General features: G+C 41.5%; 1 protein-coding gene across 1 annotated transcript in view; it reads left to right on the plus strand.

Annotated features, from left to right (window-relative positions):
- lingo3b (leucine rich repeat and Ig domain containing 3b) overlaps positions 1-16,148 on the plus strand; it is a 51,048-nt gene extending 34,900 nt beyond the window's left edge. The window contains exons 2-4 of the mRNA XM_085389653.1: positions 6,124-6,733; positions 7,491-8,234; positions 8,378-16,148. Of these exons, the coding sequence (XP_085245779.1) occupies positions 6,179-6,733; positions 7,491-8,234; positions 8,378-8,947 (1,869 nt within the window). The 5' untranslated portion in view covers positions 6,124-6,178 and the 3' untranslated portion in view covers positions 8,948-16,148. The remainder of the gene's footprint in view (positions 1-6,123; positions 6,734-7,490; positions 8,235-8,377) is intronic.
- The last annotated feature ends 5,033 nt before the right edge of the window (positions 16,149-21,181 follow it).

The following is a 21,181-nucleotide window of genomic DNA, read 5'->3' on the forward strand; positions in this document are numbered from 1 at the left end:
TTGCATTAGTTAATATTCACTGTAGATCACAATAATGTGGCAAAACAGAGATTTGTCTGACTCTCATCTTCATTAAAATGCCCCCTTACTTTCCTTTCTTCTTTGGCACTGGGTGCAACCCCACAAGACCTGCTAAACTCTATTCCACACTTGACTTGGGCTTAAAATGGAGTGACTAAGCACAGATTTAATATTGGACTTATAGCTACTTAGCAATGGAAAGTACAAACTGTCAGCTTTCCTCTGATATATAAAAACTTGTCAAGTTAGCGACTCTGTTTGTTTGCAGGAATAAAATGTAAAAGCTTTCTCTAATAACATGCTGACTGCTTGACTGCACCTCCATCACGAAAGCTAAAGTGTGATTTTATTTTTGAGAGGTCTTTATTATGTGTGTGTGTGTGTGTGTGTGTGTGAGAGAGAGAGAGAGAGAGAGAGAGAGAGAGAGAGAGAGTGAAGGAGAGCGAGAAAGCTGAGGAAGAAGGGACACTAAAGAAGGGATATTGGGGAGAGGAGCTCTACGCTCTGCCGGCTAAATATAAAGGCTTGTAAAGGCTACCAGTCAACATGCATGACCTATTTACGGTCAGGCACACTGCCACACAAATACAAATGCACACCAAACCACAATGATGTTATTTTCCCTGCAGTTATTTGGGAAGAGTCATAGCTGGACTGGCCATTGGGCATACGGGCATTTGACCGGTGGGCCGATGGTGATTGTTCGTTTTTATGGGCCAATGATTTTTTTTTTTTTTTTTGGTAACAGTATAAACAATGAAAGGTGGTGGATTGGCCAGATGCTGGGAGACGTGTAAAAATAACTCAGTTGTTTGGTGGTGGCATCGCGGAGCTTCCACAGATTCAGTAACATTAGCAAGTGGTGGAGGCCAGCAGGTGGATGAGAGAAAGGGGAGGCAGGAGGAGGAGAGACCCGAGGCGGCCGCCGGTCCGAGTGCCAGGTGAACTGCTCTTCAGGTAAGAAGTTATGACCTGCAGTCTATCTGGGTCAGATATAAACCAAGTTTAGGTGCAGTTTATTTTCGTTGTGCTGACTTTTTACAGTCAGTTACAATAACTCCTACTGCTACTAGCTAGCATGACGGAGTTTCTATACAGCTGGGTGGGTGCTGTGATGTTACTGATAGTGAACTTTATTTTATTCATAAGGTTAGTTAGTAGAGTTTCCAATGGCTCCTTAAAAATGGCTTTTCCTATAATACCTGGGGGGCCGGTCTCTAGGCCGATTTTTTTGTCCCAGTCCAGCCCTGGGAAGAGTGTGTGGTGTTTATAATCAGACTAACCTGACTGTATAAAGCAGGTGAAACAACCGGTGTCTGAAACATCTGGCTGTGGTCATCAGTGTCTTGCCTGTGCAGTGGCTGAGAAAGAATGTTGCTCCAAAACATCTGCTCATTAGGTCAGCCATCAAATTTTAGTTATTTTTAGCTTCTGGGCTGTTTCTCCTTCCATTCTTCTTTTTTTTCTCCTTGGACAGCTGGCCTGTGACTCTATCTTCCTCGCTGGCTACAACTGTGGGATTTGCCCCTGTTGTTACCATAACATCTGGAAGATGATCATTTGCAGGTTGTATGGCAGCTTTAGGGACTCCTGTTGTGACTTCCGTGCAGGTCCACTGTCCAGGTGCAGGATAAGATGTAAGACTGAGCTTTTAAACTTTGAGGGACAGGCTGCTAATCTAAAAGAAAGCAACTAAAGCAACAACATATAAAAATGTTCTTTCAGTATGTGGCCTGGGAGTCAGAGTCAAGGTGTGTATTTATCACCTGCTCATGAGATGATGCGTAGAGCACTGGGCCCATGTGTCTGATAGAGAGTGTGTGTGTTAAGGAATCCAAGTCTGTCCTTGAGTCAAGCAGTAAGGACCTTGTCTGCCTTGACAATGTAAGCTCAGTGATTCATACTGTGACTCTGCCACTGACCCGTAGGATGACTCTCATGGGGGTGCGGAGACAGGCTGCATCCATCACAATGCCAAAGAGCTGGGCAAGATGTACACTAACACACACATGGAGACACTGGATACACTGAGTGAAGAGTTTATAGTCATGCAGCGGGCTATGTATGGGAACAGCTGTGTGTAGAGCTGAATGTCTGCCCAGCAACCATGCCCATGCAGGCCCACAGTGGGTAGCTGTGAGGCTGTGTGGGCAACCTGCATCTATTCCACATGGGATCAAAATGGGCTCACGGCAGTTTTGCCCTATGGGGTGCTCTGTGTTTTTTTGTGTGCAAACCCTGTCCAAACCCAAACTCTATGTTCGTATTTTTGCCCTTTCTGCTCTCAAGAGGGAATTCTGTGGGTAGCCCACTATAGGCTGTCTATAGAAAACACATATAGGGCCTATATAGGATATCCCATGTGGGGTCTGTATGTTAGGAAACACAAGACAGGGAAATGTGACAACTGTGGAGAAATAGTGTCAGAATTATGAGGCTGAGATAAGACAGCTGATTCAAAACATCAGTAAATTCTGGTATCAGAGAATATTCAAATTTCTTAAACATACTAACATGTTATGCAGAGGATTTGAGTGGAGGGCTGGTTGGTTGGTTGGTTTTTAGTGAGATGATCTATAGTGTAGTAGTTTACATACTTGCCTAATAAGCAATAAATCCCATGGGAGAAAGCACAAATCTGCAGGGGGCTGCATCTAAAGGGCATCGGGTGTAAAACTCTGCTAAATGAACCATGCAGATATACCTGTTGTGGTGACCCCGTTTTTTTTAAATGAGCAGCTGATAGTTGTTTTCTTTTCTGTTTTAAAATACATTCTGGTCCACACTCCACACCAGTTGGTATCGCTAATATACCATGGCATTAGCTCTCCACTGTGGGGTCTAGGTGGGGCCCCAGTAGGGCAGTTGTGGGTACGCTCCCTATAATATGCCCCATTGTGGGCCTCTCTTTGCTTAGTGTGGGCAACCCACACTGTTGGATATCCCACTGGGACCTGTCTGGGCCCCATAGTGCAGAGCCCAGATGTGACCTATATTTCACGTTGGTACTGGGGCTCGTGTGTCTGCCCACAGTAGCCCCAAACACGCTCTCAGGGCACATCTTCGCTAGATGTGTCAGAATTTTAACTCAAAAGGTTTTTTTTACAGGCAAATGTTCAACATTTTAACAATAACGTGCCAAAATCTTAACATTTTTTAAATGAGCATTAAATCACAAGTACTGAACTATGTTCTGTGTAACCTTTTATAAACCTTCTCCCCTTTGGTTTTCTTTCTCTCCCTCTCTTTCTTTCATTCTTTCTCCCTGTCCTATCCCCCAGTCATGTCTGTCCCGTTTGTAGCAACTGAAAATAAAATAAATTCATAATTATAATAAAGGTCAATCAAATGGACCAATATGGCAAGGCCATGATGATCCACTTGGTAAAATAAATCCGCTTGGCATCTTTCTTGGCCTTAAGACAACAATTCTGATGGCTAAAGATCCAAACGGGACACAAAAAAAAAAAAAAAAAAAAAAAACTTTTATAGAACATCCTCGGGGGACCATGAATGCCAATTTACGTTTTCAAGATATTTTGATTTTAAAAAAGGAAACAAAGAATGTTGTCTTTCATCCTGACAGCAGTCAGACTGTATAATCCACACATAAAAATAGATACCTGCAAAAATGTACTTGTGTGTATTATCACTCCCACTACACCTTTTCCAAATATGAAAAATTCTCTGTGGGTGTATTTACTCTATATAGAGACAATTTGTGAATGGTAGAAATAACTCTTGTATAGTTTTTTGCCTTTTTTTTTATTTGTGCACTTTGTCCGTCTGTGTTGAGCTAACATGTGCTTCCTGTGTTTGTGTGGGTTCTCTCTGAGTCCACAGAGTCCAAAGACATGCAGTTAGTGAGGTCACATTGACTGGTAATTCTAAATTGCTCATAGGTGTGAATCTCAGTGTGAATGGTTGTCAGTCTCGCTGTGTTAGCCCTGTAACAGACTGGCAACCTGTCCCGGGTGTACCCCACCTCTCGCCCTATGCTAGCTAGAATAGGCTCCAACATCCCAGCTGAAAAAATGGATGGATTTTTATTTTTTTATTTCTTGCTGACACTTGTGCTGTTGTAACAGTGTGGGATTAATAAAGTCTGTGTCCCTGCCCACCAGTCTCTAGGCCTGTGTGATTAAGGGTTAAAGATGTAAATTCTTTGACTTGCAGCAAAATAGTGACCAAAAGCACTACTTTTTAACTTCGTGGTTCCTTTAAAATTTCATGTTTCATTTCATGTTATTTGGATGATAGTTGATGGGATGCAATCTAAATCTTTAGCAGGGTAAAAGGTGCAAGAAGGAGAAAAATCATCAGTGTTTCCACAACAGTCACCATGAAGACACGAGGACACAGAACCTGATGTGCGATTTAATCTCATTATTTCAGGACTTTGATAGAATTTTGCTAGTTTTTCTGATCTCTCTGTTTTTCTCCTGGGCACTATTCCACCGAGTTTGCCGCTCTGTTGTTGTGGTCATGGTGAGTTGCTGATGGTTGACAGTGCGAGGCCGAGTTGCTGCTGAGAAGTGGGTCAGTCTGTTTCTGCACAGCAGCTTCTCTGTGTTTTGAGTTTTGTCTCCCAGCGAAAGGAGAGATTGTGCCAGATTTCTATCAGATTGTTCAGATATGGGATCTGTAAACACAGTGTTTTCCAGGCCTGTCAAAAATTGAAGGACTTATCCACCTTGAGGCTTAGTAGATGAGACAGAATCTCTGGAGGATTTTTTTTCCTACAGCTTGAGTTTGTGTGGTTGTGTGTGAAAATACGAGTATGTGCATATGTGTGCATAGAATTTGTCAGCTGTCATTTATATTTAGCTTAAATCCCATTTCATCCCGTTTGATCCCATTGATGCCAATGCATCGAAACAGTCGGATATGATTAGGCGTTTTAGAGGCTGTTTTCCTGTAAGAAATTTGAAGCAACGGCCTCATCGACAAAAAGAGAGAGCCTACCAACTTTTGGCTCTTTTAACTGTTTGGCTGGCCCTCTGAAAACTGCCCATTACGCACAAACCAACCCATATATTATTAATCTGTTCAGCTCTGCCTTCCTCCTCTGCCAGCATCCGAGTGCATTTTAACATGAAACAGCATCAGAGTGCATTTTAACATGATACTCCCTGGTGGTGATGATATATTCTCTCTCATATCCATTGAATCTGAAAAATAAACAAACAGTTTAACATTTGGGGGTTTCTGGTCAGTAGTTGTTGTTTGAGAGAAGAAAAAAAACTTTCTTCTAGCCAAACTTTCTTTTTAAATGGCATCTTCCTCAAGTATGAAACTTCTGCTAGCTGGATGGACACAGAGCCGTGTTCCAGATCCAATGCCAGGTGCTCTTTGACTGTCTTCATGTTGAAAACAGTGTGTGGGAGAGATGACCGGCTGCCTGAAGGAATGCTAAAGCACAAATGATTCATCTCTTTTTCCCTCAAAGCATTTTTAATTCATACCCAGCAAAATGTCAAACTTGCATCCAAGCGTACCTGTTCGAATGCATGCAATGGCTCAAACACCTATTCCTCGTCACAGCGTGCATGGTTTCCACACACACTGTGATTATTAAGGAGCTCCATCTTTGTTTATGCACGGTGATTATAATAAATTCATTGTGTTTGTCAAACTGGAGCAGACAGCCTCGTTGCTGGAAGGAGAACGGAGGAGATGCAAGATGCATGAATTCAGCTGAAGCAAGAAGCTCCCTCTCATGGCTCCAGGCATCCCGGTTCTCCAGCTGAAACCACAGATGAATTAGTGAAAAGACAAATCTTCTAAACTATCTTAAAGCGCTCCTTGTTCCTGTGACGGGATCTCATCTGCGATGTTTAAGTGCTGTGTCACGAAATGCCCCAAATCTCCGCAGTAAATTCTCAACTCCTTTACTTAAACTGCTGGAGACATTGATAATTTACAACATTGTGGATTTAGGCCTGTCTTAATGAGGTTGGGAGCTGATAGGGTATATTATAGGCTCCATCTTCTTACATCCTCTTTCCCTTCTTCATCACATATTTATTCCGTCCTTGTTTTCTATTTCTCCCTTCACTTCTTTTCTGTAACTCCTGTTTTTCCCTTTGTCTCGTCTTGCAGGTGTCTGGCGCACTCACCCTGCCTGTAACAGGCGAGGAGTCAGAGGACCAGGGCCATGACTGGCTTTCCTGGCCATGGTGGGCGTGCCTTAGTGCCATGGCCGAAGCTGTGGCGATGGGTCCTGGCGACTTCACTGGTTACCATGTTAACCTTGACACTGCCAGGAAACAGCCACGCCTGTCCGCCACGGTGCGAGTGTTCAGCCCAGCTAAGGTCAGTGTCGTGCCAGCGACGGCGGCTCACCAACATCCCAGAGGGCATTCCTACAGAGACGCGGCTCCTAGACCTCAGCAAGAACCGGCTCCGCTGGGTGCAGGCGGGAGACCTGGCACCGTACCCACGACTGGAGGAAGTGGACTTCAGTGAGAACCTCATCTCCACGTTAGAACCGAATGCCTTCTCCACCCTCCAGAGTCTTAAAGTGCTGAAGTTAAGGGGGAACCAGTTGAAGTTGGTGCCCATGGGAGCCTTTGCCAAGCTTGGCAATCTTACCAGCCTAGACCTTAGTGAGAACAAGATGGTGATTTTATTGGACTACACCTTCCAGGACCTGAAAAGTCTAAAACACTTGGAGGTCGGAGACAACGACCTGGTTTATATATCCCACAAGGTAAGCTCTTAAGCATCTGGCCAGTAGTGAATTGAGCTTATTGATGAAATGGGAAATGGATACAATAATTTGCACTTTATTTTTAAAAAATCCTGGTGTGACATTTTGGCAAAGTCTATTCGTTTTCCTGCATAGATAAAAACACTGATACCAGTTACACAGCATCCATGTAACACATTTCCAGCTTCCCCATGAATAAGTAAAAAAAGCACTCAGCTCAGTGTTTGGTTTGTTACTTAGACTACACTTAGAAGAAACCAAACACATCTGAATATTTTTTTTCTGTGTCAAAAAATAAAATGATAAATTGAAATATTGTTTTACTGTTATACTGCAATACTTACAATAACAGCAGCACACATTCAAATGGAGTGTGTAAAAAATGATTCTGTTACTTTTATTTGAATTTATTGTTTCTAATTACGTATTAAGAGATTAAGGCACTATTAAAACACAAAGACCTCAGAGAAAACCAGAAAAATGTCTCAGCACTTTTAAAACTCGTCATAATCAGAGCTGGTTGCTATGGCCACAAATCTGATATTTTCCTTTGAGAATGATTATGAAATATTAAAAATTAAACGAGTCCTTTTCTTGGCATGTACCTCACATACAGTAGCAACAACAAAAATGTGTTCTGGTGAAATACTGAACCAAGTTTTGTCTGTTTGTCTTACTTAAACATAAATAAATATATATGTATATGTATAAGCAAACAGTGATTCCCAGATTCCCATTATGTTTTTCTTATTTCCAGGCATTCTCAGGTCTGCTGGGGTTGGAGGACCTCACAATAGAGCGCTGCAACCTGACATCCATCTCTGGTCAGACGCTGTCCTACCTCCGCAGCCTGGTCACTCTTCGCCTTCGCCACCTCAGCATCACTGCCCTGGAGGACCAGAACTTTCGCAAGCTGTCAAACTTGCGGGGTTTGGATATCGACCACTGGCCGTACCTGGAGTACATTTCCCCTCTCAGTTTTCAGGGCCTGGACCTCCACTGGCTCTCCATCACCAACACCAACATCACTTCTGTCCCCTCGTCCTCCTTTAAGAACCTTGCCCACCTCACCCACCTTAACCTGTCCTACAACCCCATCACCACATTAGAGCCTTGGGCCTTCAAAGACTTGCTGAGGCTGAAGGAGCTCATCATGGTAAGCACAGGTTTGATGACGGTGGAGCCCCATGCCCTCGGAGGCCTCCGACAGATCCGCGTGCTCAACTTCTCCTCAAACGACCTGCAGACACTGGAAGAGGGCTCCTTCCATTCTGTCAACAGTCTGGAGACCCTCAGAGTGGACGGGAACCCCCTGATGTGTGACTGCCGTCTGTTGTGGATCCTGCAAAGACGCAAGACCCTCAACTTTGACGGCAGAGTGCCGGTGTGTGCGGGGCCGGTGGAGGTGCAAGGCGTCAGCCTCAGCTCCTTCACCGATTCTGCACTCTTCGATCACTTCACATGCCAGAAGCCTAAGATACGCAACCGAAAACTGCAGCAGGTAATGAATGGTGATGAGTTTGTTAAACTTTCTACAACCATAAACAAGGTTGTTTTAAGGTTTTAAAATATTCCTACATATAGATATCTGCTGTGCTTTTTTAAACTTGTGCATTTATTCATCCACTCACTCTTTTTCTCCAGATGATCGCTCGTGAAGGCCAACCGGTGAGTTTTCTGTGTCGAGCCGAAGGAGACCCTCCCCCTTCTATTGTCTGGATTTCCCCACAGCGCAGGCGGATCACAACTAAGAGTTCAGGGCGCATTATAGTTCACCCAAGTGGCACCCTGGAGATCCGCTACGCCCAGCTCACTGACAGTGGGACATACATCTGCATAGCCAGTAACGCCGGAGGCAATGACACCTACTTTGCCACACTCACGGTGCGTGGCCAACCGCTGGATGCCGCCTCAGCCTTCTTTCTCAACCGCTCACTGTACAGCAGCGAGTTCTTCAACGACACAAATCTAAACAGCACACGCGTTTTCCTCAAGTTCACCTTTGACCTGACCACCATCTTGGTCTCCACGGCAATGGGCTGCATCACGTTCCTCGGGGTTGTCCTCTTCTGTTTCCTGCTGTTGTTCGTGTGGAGCCGGGGACGCGGACAACGCAGGAACAACTTCACAGTGGAGTACTCCTTCCGGAAATCTGAACCCGTCACTGGAAGCTCTTCAGGAGGGACCAGGAAGTTTAACATGAAAATGATATGAAACAACGCAGCCAGGGGTCCCTCAGGGGAGGCATGAGCACGTCCCATAAACGTGTTTGACGCACGCAAACGCACACAGCCTCTGACTCGCAAAGAAGCTTGACAGCACAAGCCCCTGTCCGTGGCTCCACTCATTCGAGCGCCCACATCAAAACCGGAGCCACTTCTCAATTTGGTCTGATTTGTGACCCTGATCTCTCAGCAGTTTTATTCAGCTTGTGGTCAAAATTTGCTTAAATTATACCTTAAGGAGTGCTAGCTACTTGTCATTTATGCTTAATAGGCACAGAAGAAAGAAAATATAGGTGATAAGATGTAAATTGGCACGATCACTGGCCTGTGGAACAGTGATAGTCCTGTTTCTCATTTATTTTAATGAGAAATGATAAGGTTTCCTTTTTAATTTCAATTTCTCTCTTTTTTGTAGAGTCAGGGATTTGAAAAGAAATTCAGTACAGAGAGCTTCTGTCCATTAATCACTCTCTCTAAAGCCTGCCGTGCTGCTAATCATGCATGTAGCTTTAAGCTGTAAGTTTGTACCACTCACAAAAACACAGCTTTGAAAGACAGTTAAATATGTTTTTCTATTTATTCAGACCACCGCTGAGGAGTAAGGATAACAAAGAGCAAAATGTTTTATGAATATTATCATATGGCCTTTGCTTTTATGCACAAAAGCTGAAAAATAATAAGATTTGCGTAAAGCAAGAAAAAAAATCTGGCTTTTTCTTCTTTGTGAGCTTTGTGAGGTTTTACAACATTAGCTGTGTGAGTTTGGGACGAGCGCACCGGCTGAGAGTTGCTGTAGCTGCCTGTGGCCCGGTGGGTTTGGTTTGAAAGTCGTGCCCACCGGTCACAGGCCACCACTGTAACCATGCCAACCAACACAGGAGGGACCGGGATGGTGGCCACAAGAGGGTTGCTGGGTAGAAGAGGCAGGTGACTTCTGCTCCCTCTGCCCTGCATCCCGTTCGTGCTCTTCTTCAACACGAGAGGGTCAACCTGCCTCCTGCCCCTCCTCCCTGCTGTGTTGGTGGACACCCAACCCTACCAGCGCTGCCAGGGGGGAGCAGCCTGGCGAGTTGGTTCATACCTAGAGGCAGACAGAGGACACACGGGCCCACTAGGAGGTGTTCACATTAACACACATTAACACCCTCATCCTACGAGTGGAAGGCGGCACACGTACAGCCCCTTTTCTCAGGAAAAGTGAAATAACTAGCCTACAGAGTGAGAATGGTTATGCATATTTACTCTGATAAACTGTAAAACATTCCAGCAATACTTTATGTGGAGCCATAAAGCTAAAAGTCCATTCTCTGAGAGAGAAGTGATGTGAATTCGTGAGTGTATAAGCTAAGCCATAGTTGTGTAGGTTGTATTTTTATACAGTAGTGTGTGCATGATTCAGTTATATAATTATTGCCACTGCCATCCTACAAGCTGTCGCAATGATCACAAGACCATCTGCTGTCACCGGGCTTGCATAAAGTTTCACCTCATAACACGCACACACGCACGCACGTGCTCAGAGGAGATAGAACCACATTGAGGTGATTTTTTCTGATAGGAACAACACTCAGCGACACACGGACCAATAAAAATCCACAAATCACAAAGTGCAGCACTCGCTGCTCTCTGTCTGTCTCTCAGAGGGCCGGTGTGCGAATGTCTCTGCCCCCCTAGCCCAGTGCTTCCCCCCCTCCTCACCCAAATCCCCCACACACCCCCACTGGGTCCTCCTTTGGGAGGGGTCCCTGGCTGGAGACCGAGGATTTAAAATGTAAATGAAGTCGTGTAACCCTACCCACGCCATGTGCATCGTATAGTGGAGAGTAGTACTGTGGTTTTAAAAATGGAAAAAAAGACTAAAAAGACAAAAAAAAAATTGTTTTTAAGTGTTCTGTTTGTCCTTCAATTCATTTTCTTTTTCTTTTTTTCAGTTGTTCTCTGTGACCTTTTGGCTGTTTAATGTTCTTCGTCCTCCATGTGGGATTGTCCTCTTCTCAACACCTCATGCAGTAGCACCCTTTCAGATCTCAAGGTGCACGTAAGCCTAAAGCAGGCAGAGCGTTAAGTTCATTCACAGCTGAGATTTGATCTAAAGCTGTTCTGTGGAGAAGAAAAAAATGTTTGCAAGTTAACAGATGAAACTGATAGTTGCTAGTTACTAAAAGCTGTGAAATTAAAACTTTACACACTAATCATGGATTTACCATAGACTGTAAAACACAGCCTGATTCACTCATCCTGATGACAGCTTTGGCTTATTGAATACTCGAATTTGACATTTTAGCTGCTGCCATTTTTTTTAATGGACATGTCCATACATCACACTGTAATAATAAATGTGATGTTAACTTTAGTTACATGAAAACTGAGCAGCTCACACACTGCAGTGTCTTTTAATACAACCAAATCCTGAATGAGAACAAATTAGAGGTGCGCCGATCGATCAGCTGGGGACAGGAATCGACGGATTTTCAGCAGTGACCGGCCAATGAGCCTCATGTGTGTGCGTTTCAGTATGCACAACATGTGCACAGCAGCATAGGCAAATAAGCAAAGCTCACCAAAGTTAAACGCAGGGGAGGAACACCCCAAAAACTTTTGTAATGACAGACCTAATCAGATACTTAAATCACCAAGCTGAACATTAATATTTTAAAGAAACTAACAATGGAAAAGTGGATATAGCTAAAGCTATCCAGAGCCCAGAGAGCCTCGGTATGAGCAATGGATCGAAGCCACAAAAAAAGGAGGAAGAGAAATGGGCTGGTGTCCTGTTGTGTGGTGAAATCCTGTTAATATATATATATATATATAATGATGATTAAAAATAATAATAATAAAATAACTAAAAAGAACAAAACATTTTTTTTTCCTGTGGTGAGGTAAATATGTCTATTTACATATAGCTATCACTGCTAATGTCCCTGCCTCTGAAGAGAACCTTAAAGTAATGGAAAATATGTTAAAGCTAAATGTTGTTTCATAGAATTTAAAAAGAAAACAAAGAAATAAAACCATGGTAGACTATAGATAAGCGGAAGAGGATGGAAGAATGGATATAGCAATAACAAAAGGCCAAAAGATTAGTTAGATTAGAAAAATAGCTGCTATTTACACATGTCAGGGGTAGCAGAGGGTCTAACGGTGCTTTATATAGCAACTTAATGGTTTGAAAATCATTTCCCCCAGGTAAGAGACACCCTCAGACTCCTTTGCGAGTTAAATCTTGCAAACTCCATTTTTGTCGCTTGTAACGAATGATGAAACCACAGCCTCTCTGTCAGAATGAATAACTGAACAGCTCTTAAAGATTCATGAGGCCGAACAAGAATAGATGAACAAATTAGCCTGTTTTTTTTTTTAACAGTGTCTTTGACAGGGTCTGCAGCCATTTTGGCTCTGGTGGTGTTGAGAACAGGATGTTGCCTTCGTGGATATCTCTTCTCCCTCAGCCCTTCCTTCTGTGTTTCCATCCCCCGGTACTTCTCAGTGCAAACTTAGGTTTAGATGACAGTGAGAATGTGCGTAGCGATTGTGGATGGTGTTATTGTGTAAACATCGATTTCAAATTGTAAGCGTAGATGAAGGTGTGTTTTCATTTTTTGACCTTCTTCTCCTTCTTCCCTCTTTACCGTCCTCGTGGCCCCCTCTCCCGTCCCCCGCCCCCGTCTTCTTTCTTCATCTCCTCGTTGTCCCTGTTCACAGTATTAGGCTGGAATATGGTTGTGCGGTAGTAGACACGTGTTCACTGTGACTGGTGAGTAAGTGTTGTTGTCTTATGATGTGTTGCTCCTCGTGATACCATCAAACACGGAGCAGTGATTAGATCATTGGAGACAAAAGATGAAAGGAAGGGGTGACCCAGGTTCCCTGAAAATCAAAACAAACAAACAAAATAACAAAAAAAACCCACTGGTTCTCATTTTTCACACACCCATTCCTTAAAATAAAAATGTCTGGAACTTTTCCCTCTCTGCACAGTGCCATTCTGGGATCTTTCTCTGCGTGTGAAACTCTGTGAACTGTACTGTACGTACTTTCTCTTGATGATATCTTGACACAATTTAACTTGCAAATGCAGAAAAGAGGTTGGGTTGTTGCAGAGCCGTGACTAAACGCCTATACGCTCGCTTTCTGCCTACTGAGGTACACTGAGTCATCTTGACAAGGAGGTAGTCCATTCATTAAAAACCTGACACCTCCAGCTGATCGGGGTTGGAACGAAGCACTTGTGTCTATTCAAGCTCCAAAAGCTTGCTTGAAGCTAGATGCTGTTAAAAAAAATGTCCTGCATCTTAAATTTCCTAGCAGAGGTTTGCTTTCAAAGGTTTTATTGGTATGCTAAACTGATTAAAAAAAAGACACTTCTCCAAAAAAAAAAATCCTCAGCAGCTCTCCTCAAAAAGGCTGCAGCACACAACACAGCTTTGCAGCTGAGCCGCTGCCTGCCTGACTCTGACTGACAGACTCTCTGTGTTTGTAGATACCAGTGGAGGCGAGCTTGATTCATCTCCTCTGCCACGATTCTTGAGAAAGTAGGCTGAGATATCCCCCGCTCCCTCCGCTGGTTTGTCCTTGCCTGCGGTTGGTACACCGTAGTCTAGACGTCCCATTTACAGCAGGAGCAGAAGCAACCTCACCGTTAGCGTACCTTCCACTGAGGAAACTCTTCAAAGACCCACAACAAAACAAGACGAAAAAAACCCTTTGGACACACACCACAGTCGTGGCGTCAAGCCTGAATTATTCATATTTGGGTTTTTTGGTGTGTGTCCCATTGTTTCCATTCCATTAGCACACTGAGGGAAGCTTTCCTTTAAACGCTTTAAGCGGTTTTCTTACAATTTTGGCCACAACAACATCAAAAGAACCATATTAGTCGTATCTTCAGGACTACATTTCTACATTTTTGTCTCCTGTCATTTCTGATTCCATGTTAGCTCTAAATAAATCCATCTCTTGCTCCGCGTCCTACAGCTGCTGGTTTTGATTGGATTAGACTTGAGATTTATCAGAGCTGAGACGAGCAGTAATAGGATGACAGAGGAGCGAGCCTGGCTTGATTGGGTGATTACTTGGCTCATTAGTCCCATTTCCATAACGGGCCTCTCAGACAGAGTGTCATGCAAATAGACTTTTAGCTGTTTAACAGCATCAGTGTCAGACAGAGATATGACCTGTGATGAGTTTCTCAGGCAAAGAGGCGGTGATGCAAACAATCGCTGTCGCCTGATATAAGTGAGCATGCTGCAGAGCTTTGCTGAAACACTTTAGAGCACCCCAGACAGACAAATGCTTCATCTTAACCTTGACCAGACCCCCACCCACCCCCCAACAGACACACACACACAAACAAAATCACCTCCATTTCCTTCTGTGTGACAATACTGACCCCCAGTGGTCACTGTGAGTATAGGAAACAAATCCTGATGACTGTTGTACCAAAGCAACAGCTCGGGGTCTCAAGCAGGTAAGCGAGAAAATTGACTGTTAGCTTCATAAGTCAGTGCTTCACTGATTTCCTTATAGCCATAGCGTGACCCCTGTCTTGGCACTGGGTGTGTTTCTGCCTGCAGTGGGAGCAGGAGAGGCCTCCATCTCATCAAAAAGCAAACTGCTCTAAGTCTGGAGATTACACACTTAAACCCCCACCACCAGTCTCACCAAACCCTCCCCCCAGAAAACTTCACAGCATTATTCTTTCTCTGTATATGATTAAGTGCTGCTCAGCAAAAGATCGGCTACTCTCTAGAGAAGAAAAAAAAAACAAGTTTCTTTCTTGTGGTCTTAGCAGATTAAATCTATGCATGCCTTTTATATACAGTGATTGGTCTTGCCAAACTCTCACCTACACTTGTACAGATAGCCATGGGTGCCATCGTTGCTGGCCATGGGACTGGCTGAAACGACTAACGTGTGTTTTAATCTGGTACAAGTTAAAGCCAGGGGGCAAAGAGTCACCGGCATTCACGAATATATATATAAAGAAGCATTTGTTTACTTGGGATGATTGTACTTTTACACATATCTATCTTCAAACAGATGATCTGCTCTGATGTGTAAGCTGTTGATAAAGCTATTGATATTCCAAGCAGGGTGGTGGGACTGATCAATCATGCTGTGTGGGGACAGGATTGTTAATGGCATACTTTCATTGATCTATCTTGAATCTTGTCACTCTCTCAAAGTCTCTCTGGAGTAGGAGGAGGCATACAGAGCTCTCATAGACCTGGTTGGCACTCATTCCTAGGTTTCTACACCTCTTTTTTGTTGTTGTAATGATTTCCTCTTAAAACGAGATGGTGCCAGCTTTTATGCTTTTTTTTTTCCAGGTCTGGGGTAATAAAACGCTCTGTTGCCTCTCCCACTCTTTAGAGGAAGCTTTCATTTGGTATAGCTCTGCATTTCTTGGTGCGCTCTGATTCAATACAAACAGGTAAAATAATACTGATACTTAAGGTATCTATCTATCTATCAATCTATCTATCTATCTATCTATCTATCTATCTATCTATCTATCTATCTATCTATCAGCCTGGCACTGACCTCGTTGAGTATCTCAGAACATTTTCCATCCATCACTCTTTGATATTTGTTCCTCTTTCGCGTGATTGTCGCTGACCGCTGAAACCTAGGAATGGGTGCCGAGAGCTCCAACTAAATGCAGAGCCAACGTAAAAACAGCAGCTTATCAGGTCGAATGGCGTTAAAACGATCAATCATTAATGTCAAAGAGACTGTTATACAATCAATACCAAACCTGGACTCTGATCCTCTCCGGCTTCTTGAGCGTCTGAGTGTACGTGAATATTTCTAGCATGTAAATTTTGTGCCATAGCAAGTGGATCCTTGGAGAAGAAGAACAGGAACTGTACATATTAGATCTATTAGCCATATCATGTCATCCAATCTGTAGACCTCCTTGCCATGTCTGACAGAGGAAAATGACTGTTGAACTGTAAATAGTGTAGGTATAGTAAAATAGGATTTATCGGCTGTTTCTTCTCTCCGGGGATCGCCCATGTTTTGCTCAGTCCCATGGCTGCTTGGTCTCAAAGGGAAGGATAAGACAATAATGTATTTGTCTATAGAACACATATGACTTCTTTTTTAATTTAAATGTATGTTTTATATACCGTCTGTCTTGTAAATGAGCTCCTTTTTCGTCATAAAAGCATGATGTGACTCGACTGAATCCTGTGTGCCTCCCTGTTTTGTGTGTGTCACATTAGAGTCTGAGGCTCGTCAGAGTGATTCTATAGCGAGGGTTAGAATTCATATCAGCCAAAAATGTGAAGAAAACAGTGTTATTTTTACTAAGCAAGCAAGTTATCTCCAAAACACACCCGAGTAGTGTTCAAAATCCTTTAACTGTCAAGCTGAAGCTCTGACAATTTTTGAAATATTTAAATAAAATGAACATTTAATATCTGGTTACAGAGAATCTTAGTCGTAGAAGACGTGAATGACGCATTCATTTTGGAGGTTTTGAAAATATGAAGTTTGGGCTTGATGATGGATTTCTGAGAGCTGATATCAACTGAATTTAGAGGGTTTTATAACATTATATACTATTCCCCCCTCTAGAAATCTACCTTATCAATTTTATTGCCGTTTAGCCAACAGTTATAAGATTGATCACACAAAAATCACAGGTTGTTTTAGGAGAAAAATTAAAGAATAAAGACGTTTTCATTTTTTGTGTTTCTATAAACACGGAGCATGAATGTAATGATTTAAAGGAGCACTTTGCAGTTGTGGATCAGATTGTGCAAATGTCAGCAGGAAGCCACCTCATTAAACCACTGAATCATATCAAAATGAGCCATGTTTCATGAAATAATTGCTTTGTTGATATATTGCTGAAGATAATACAGATGGAACACAAATGCTCCTTTAATCAGGTAGTGAAGTTTACTGTAATTATTCACTCAGTGTAATATAAATGCTGTACCTAGACTATGAACTACAGTTTAGATCAGCTACATTAATCCTTTCTAAAAGTATCCAGTGAATTACTATGAAATTATAATTTTTAAAGGTTTTATAATAGGTGATGTATTATTTTTAATGAAAAACACTAAATGTAGGAATAAAGTATGACAACAGTCATACTATTCCCTGATAACCTGTCAGCTGTGTTCCAGGTAACATGGTTGGCATTTCTTTCATTTTGATCCCTTGTGCTAATTCCTATGTGCTAATGGTCTTAATCAACTCACATTTAAATAAAAAGTCTCTACATTTCTGTCAAACTAACATCTAAAGCAAGTACACAACATGTTGGTGTCACAGTTGATGAGCAGTGAACCCTCTCTCTCTGTGGATGCAGTCACACTGAAGAAATGTCAAAGAAGAGAAGAAGAAACTCAACACACTGTAGGGGAGACCGGGGATAGTTGTAACGTGGGTCAGTTGTAACACTTTCAATTTCTCCAATCAGGGCTAAGTTTCAAATGATGTGACTCATCCTGTGCATGCCCAATTCAGTTCTGCTATCACATGTGAAAAATCAGCAGATTTTGTCGAACACAGACAATTTAACATGAAAAAAGTAATTTGTATGCCAAAAAGTAAGTTTTTCTACTTTATTTCAATTTGTAATCGCATTATCTGCTTTGCAGTTAAACTCATCAAACTTAAATTATGTTATTTGTATGTCTATGGGGATATATTCTGTGTAGGTCTTTAGTGCTAATGTTTTAGCCGTTGGCTGTAATGTTAGCTAGTTCATGGCTATAGGAGTCTGGGTCAGTTGTAACAGCAATAGTCTGGGTTAGTTGTAACAATAATGCAGATGTTACAACTTGCCACACTATTACTTTAACTTATATTAAACAAGTTGGGGCAACGACATCAGCAGAGAGAGGTTCACTGGTCGCATTTGTATATGCGGTTAATGCCATTGGCAACACAATTCCTCCACTGTTTGTGTTCCCCACACATACATTATGCAGACCACTGTGTCAGAGATGGACCAGTAGGAAGTACTGGTAGTGGAAATAAATCAGGATGGGTGCAAGAAACAGATTTCCTCATCTTTCTGAAGCACTTTGCAAACCACACCAAGGTAAGCCATGATAAAAAGTAATGGAATTGCGATGCTGGTGAACAACTACATTTTTTCAGCTTCATTGTTATGTTCAAAATTGGTGCAAGAGTTGTAGGTTATAATGCCCACTGAGCCAATGAGGCCAAACTCAAGGAAGACCAACCAAAGTTAATGAAATATTCAGTTGCAGAAAATTCCATAATTTGTCTTTTTTGGGGGGCTGGAATATGTTCAAAAGCTAGATTTCTGCATTCTGTCACACACACACATAGCTACATAAATGGCTCTAAGTGCATTCATGTGTTGAATAAACAAAGATTACACGTTAATGTTTTGTTAGTACCCTTATTTCATTGTGTTACATTTCACCCCAGGATATGTTACAACTAACCCAGACTATGGGGTTAATTGTAACATTTCACTCTTCGTGTTTGAGACCATACCATGCAATGGGTAATTGTGCTGCAGAGAAAATAGCTGCACTATTTGCATTACATTTTGAATCCACTACCTTAAAAGACCTCCAAGTTACAGACAGAAATGTCAAAAATGTTACAACTATCCCCGGTCTCCCCTATTTTAAATTTGCTCCACATAAGGGGCTGAAATCATTTGATGCTTATGTGACTTTGAGGCAAACTATTGCTGAGTAATAGACATTACAGAAATTTCTTGGTCACGAAGAAAGTGAATAATCCACATTTTCATTGTTCATATACAATGACAGTAAAAGGCTATTCTATTCTATTCTATTCTAAAACAATGTTTTCATGTTTTAATGGTTATTTTTGAACAAATAATAATGAAAATAATACACAAAAAACATGCATCTGAATAATAATTATGAGTAAAACATGACATTTAGCAAATTGAACCACGCAAAAAAGCTAATACTAATTCGAGTGTAGTGTATTGTAATGATGGAACCCTTTTTTATTTTTATTTATTTAATTTTTTTATTAAAAGTTGATCATAGCTTGAAATTGATATTTCAAAAAGATATATTGTGGACTCTAATTATAGAATGGCCCAGTAATACACAAGCTTATGTCACCACGTTGAACCAAACATTACACACGTTTGTAGATCTTCAGAACTACAATTAAGTCCATATGTTTTTGAACAGTCATTGTTATTTTTACTCTGTACACCACCAGAGAGGATTTCAATTGAAACCAAGATGTGATTGAAGTGCAGACTTTTAGCTTTAATTTAAGAGCTTTACCTAAAGTACCGTAGTAAATGAGTTACAGCCATTTCTATTTTCAGTTCCCAATTTTCAGAAGTTCAAAATTATCTTGACAATTGATGATAGTTAGGCCTGTTATCCTATTATTTCATGATTAATTAAGGCTTTCAAACATCTGGTTTAAAGGGCTCAAAGAGACGTCTGTACAAGTGAAGAAGGCCATCATCAGACTATCAAACCAAAAACCTTTTGGAGAGAAAGCAAAACCTTTAGAAGCAGCCAAATCAACAATGTGATTCATTCTTTAAAAGAAAGAACGCACTGACCAGCTTGGCTCAGAGGATAACTAACATGTATGACGGCATGGTTAAAATCAACTTCACAATATCTAACCAAGTAAAGAGCTCTCTGGAGAAGGTAGTAGTATCTATAGTTAGTCTACAATTAAGAGACACCTTCACAAAAATTTAGAGCGAGGTCCAAACCACTGGTTACACACAAGAACGAGAAGGAGGAAACACAACATCTGGTAATGTCCATGGTTTCAGGACTTCAGTCATTGTAAAAATGTTCATTGGTTTGTCCGGCTACTTTTGAGCAGCTGAAAATAGGAGACTAAACATGAATAGAAATTCCTATAGTTTAATAATAACAATTATAAGTCGTGAAAGCAAAGTTTTGTTAAAGCCTTCGAGTTAAAGCTGAAACTGTGCACTTCAGTCACATCTCGACTGTTTAATTTAAAAACCACTGTATGACACATGGAGGTAAAATTACAAAGCATGTCTGATTGTGCAGTTGTACGTTAGGTTTGTGAGCATTAATGTGACACTCTGACAGCCAAAGGCTTCTCTCAAGATTTAGCACCACAGCTCCAGGAACACTCAAACATAAGGTGTTATTAATTCTGGAGACCTAATGTGTTTTAGATTGAACAAATAAATTACACACACTTAAAAAAGCAATTATGTAAATACCCACAACCAATGAGTAAAATAATAACTTTCCAAAATTAACCAGGTTCATTCTCAGAAATTAAACAATTATCCAGGAGACCTTTTTTTTTTTTTTAGAAAAAAAGTGTTTATGTTGTACTTTTTTTAAAAGTCTTTGTTGATAAAAGACCGCAGAGCTACTTATTATAATTAGTCTGTACTTACCCTTGTTAACAAAGATCAGTGTTGGGCAAGTTACTTTGAAAAAGTAATTAATTATAGTTACTAGTTACTTCTTCAAAAAAGTAACTGAGTTAGTAACTGAGTTACAAGATTCTAAAAGTAATTAATAACTTGAAAAGTAACTATTGCTTTACTTTTAAAAAAAAAGAAAAGAAAGAAAGAAAGGTTCAACCCTCTGGGGTCCAGGGTATAATTGGCCATTTTTGACTACTTTTGATGTTTCCTCTACATTTCACCTTTAAAAACTATTTACTTTGTTTGGTATCATTCTTTTCAGCACAACCTCACGTGTCAGCTGTTCTGCATTCAATAAGATGCCACACAAATTATTTGTGCCACTCCAAAAAAATTATTTCTATCCACTATAAAGGAGAACATCACAGCCTGATACCTGCAGGTCTGACAGCAGCAGGTGTATCACTCCTGTTTCTACCTGGAGACAGCAGTCGCCTCATTGTTCTGACACAGAACACAAAACTATCCACAACACTACACACTACACTAACTACATAAGACAACACATTCACTACACACCCCAAACACGCTAAACGTCACAAATATCTCACATCTCAAAACTCGCTCTCTCTCTTTCTGCTGTCTCTCTCTCTCTCTCTCTCTCTCTCTCTCTCTCTCTTTCTCTCGCTGTCACTCCTAAAACTTCCTCCACTTCCTAAACAACCAAATATCATGTTGCCATATCATTTTTTGATTGGTCAACATGGTGCATTTTTCTACCAAAACGAACAGGCTGTTTTTTGTTTTGTTTCGTTTGTTTTTAATTTTTTGGTCATAAGCAGAGAGCGT

Source organism: Rhamphochromis longiceps, linkage group LG18 (assembly GCF_057381845.1).
Source record: "Rhamphochromis longiceps isolate RC_006_pf linkage group LG18, R_longiceps_female_GT1.1, whole genome shotgun sequence".
Classification (NCBI taxonomy): Eukaryota; Metazoa; Chordata; class Actinopteri; order Cichliformes; family Cichlidae; genus Rhamphochromis; species Rhamphochromis longiceps.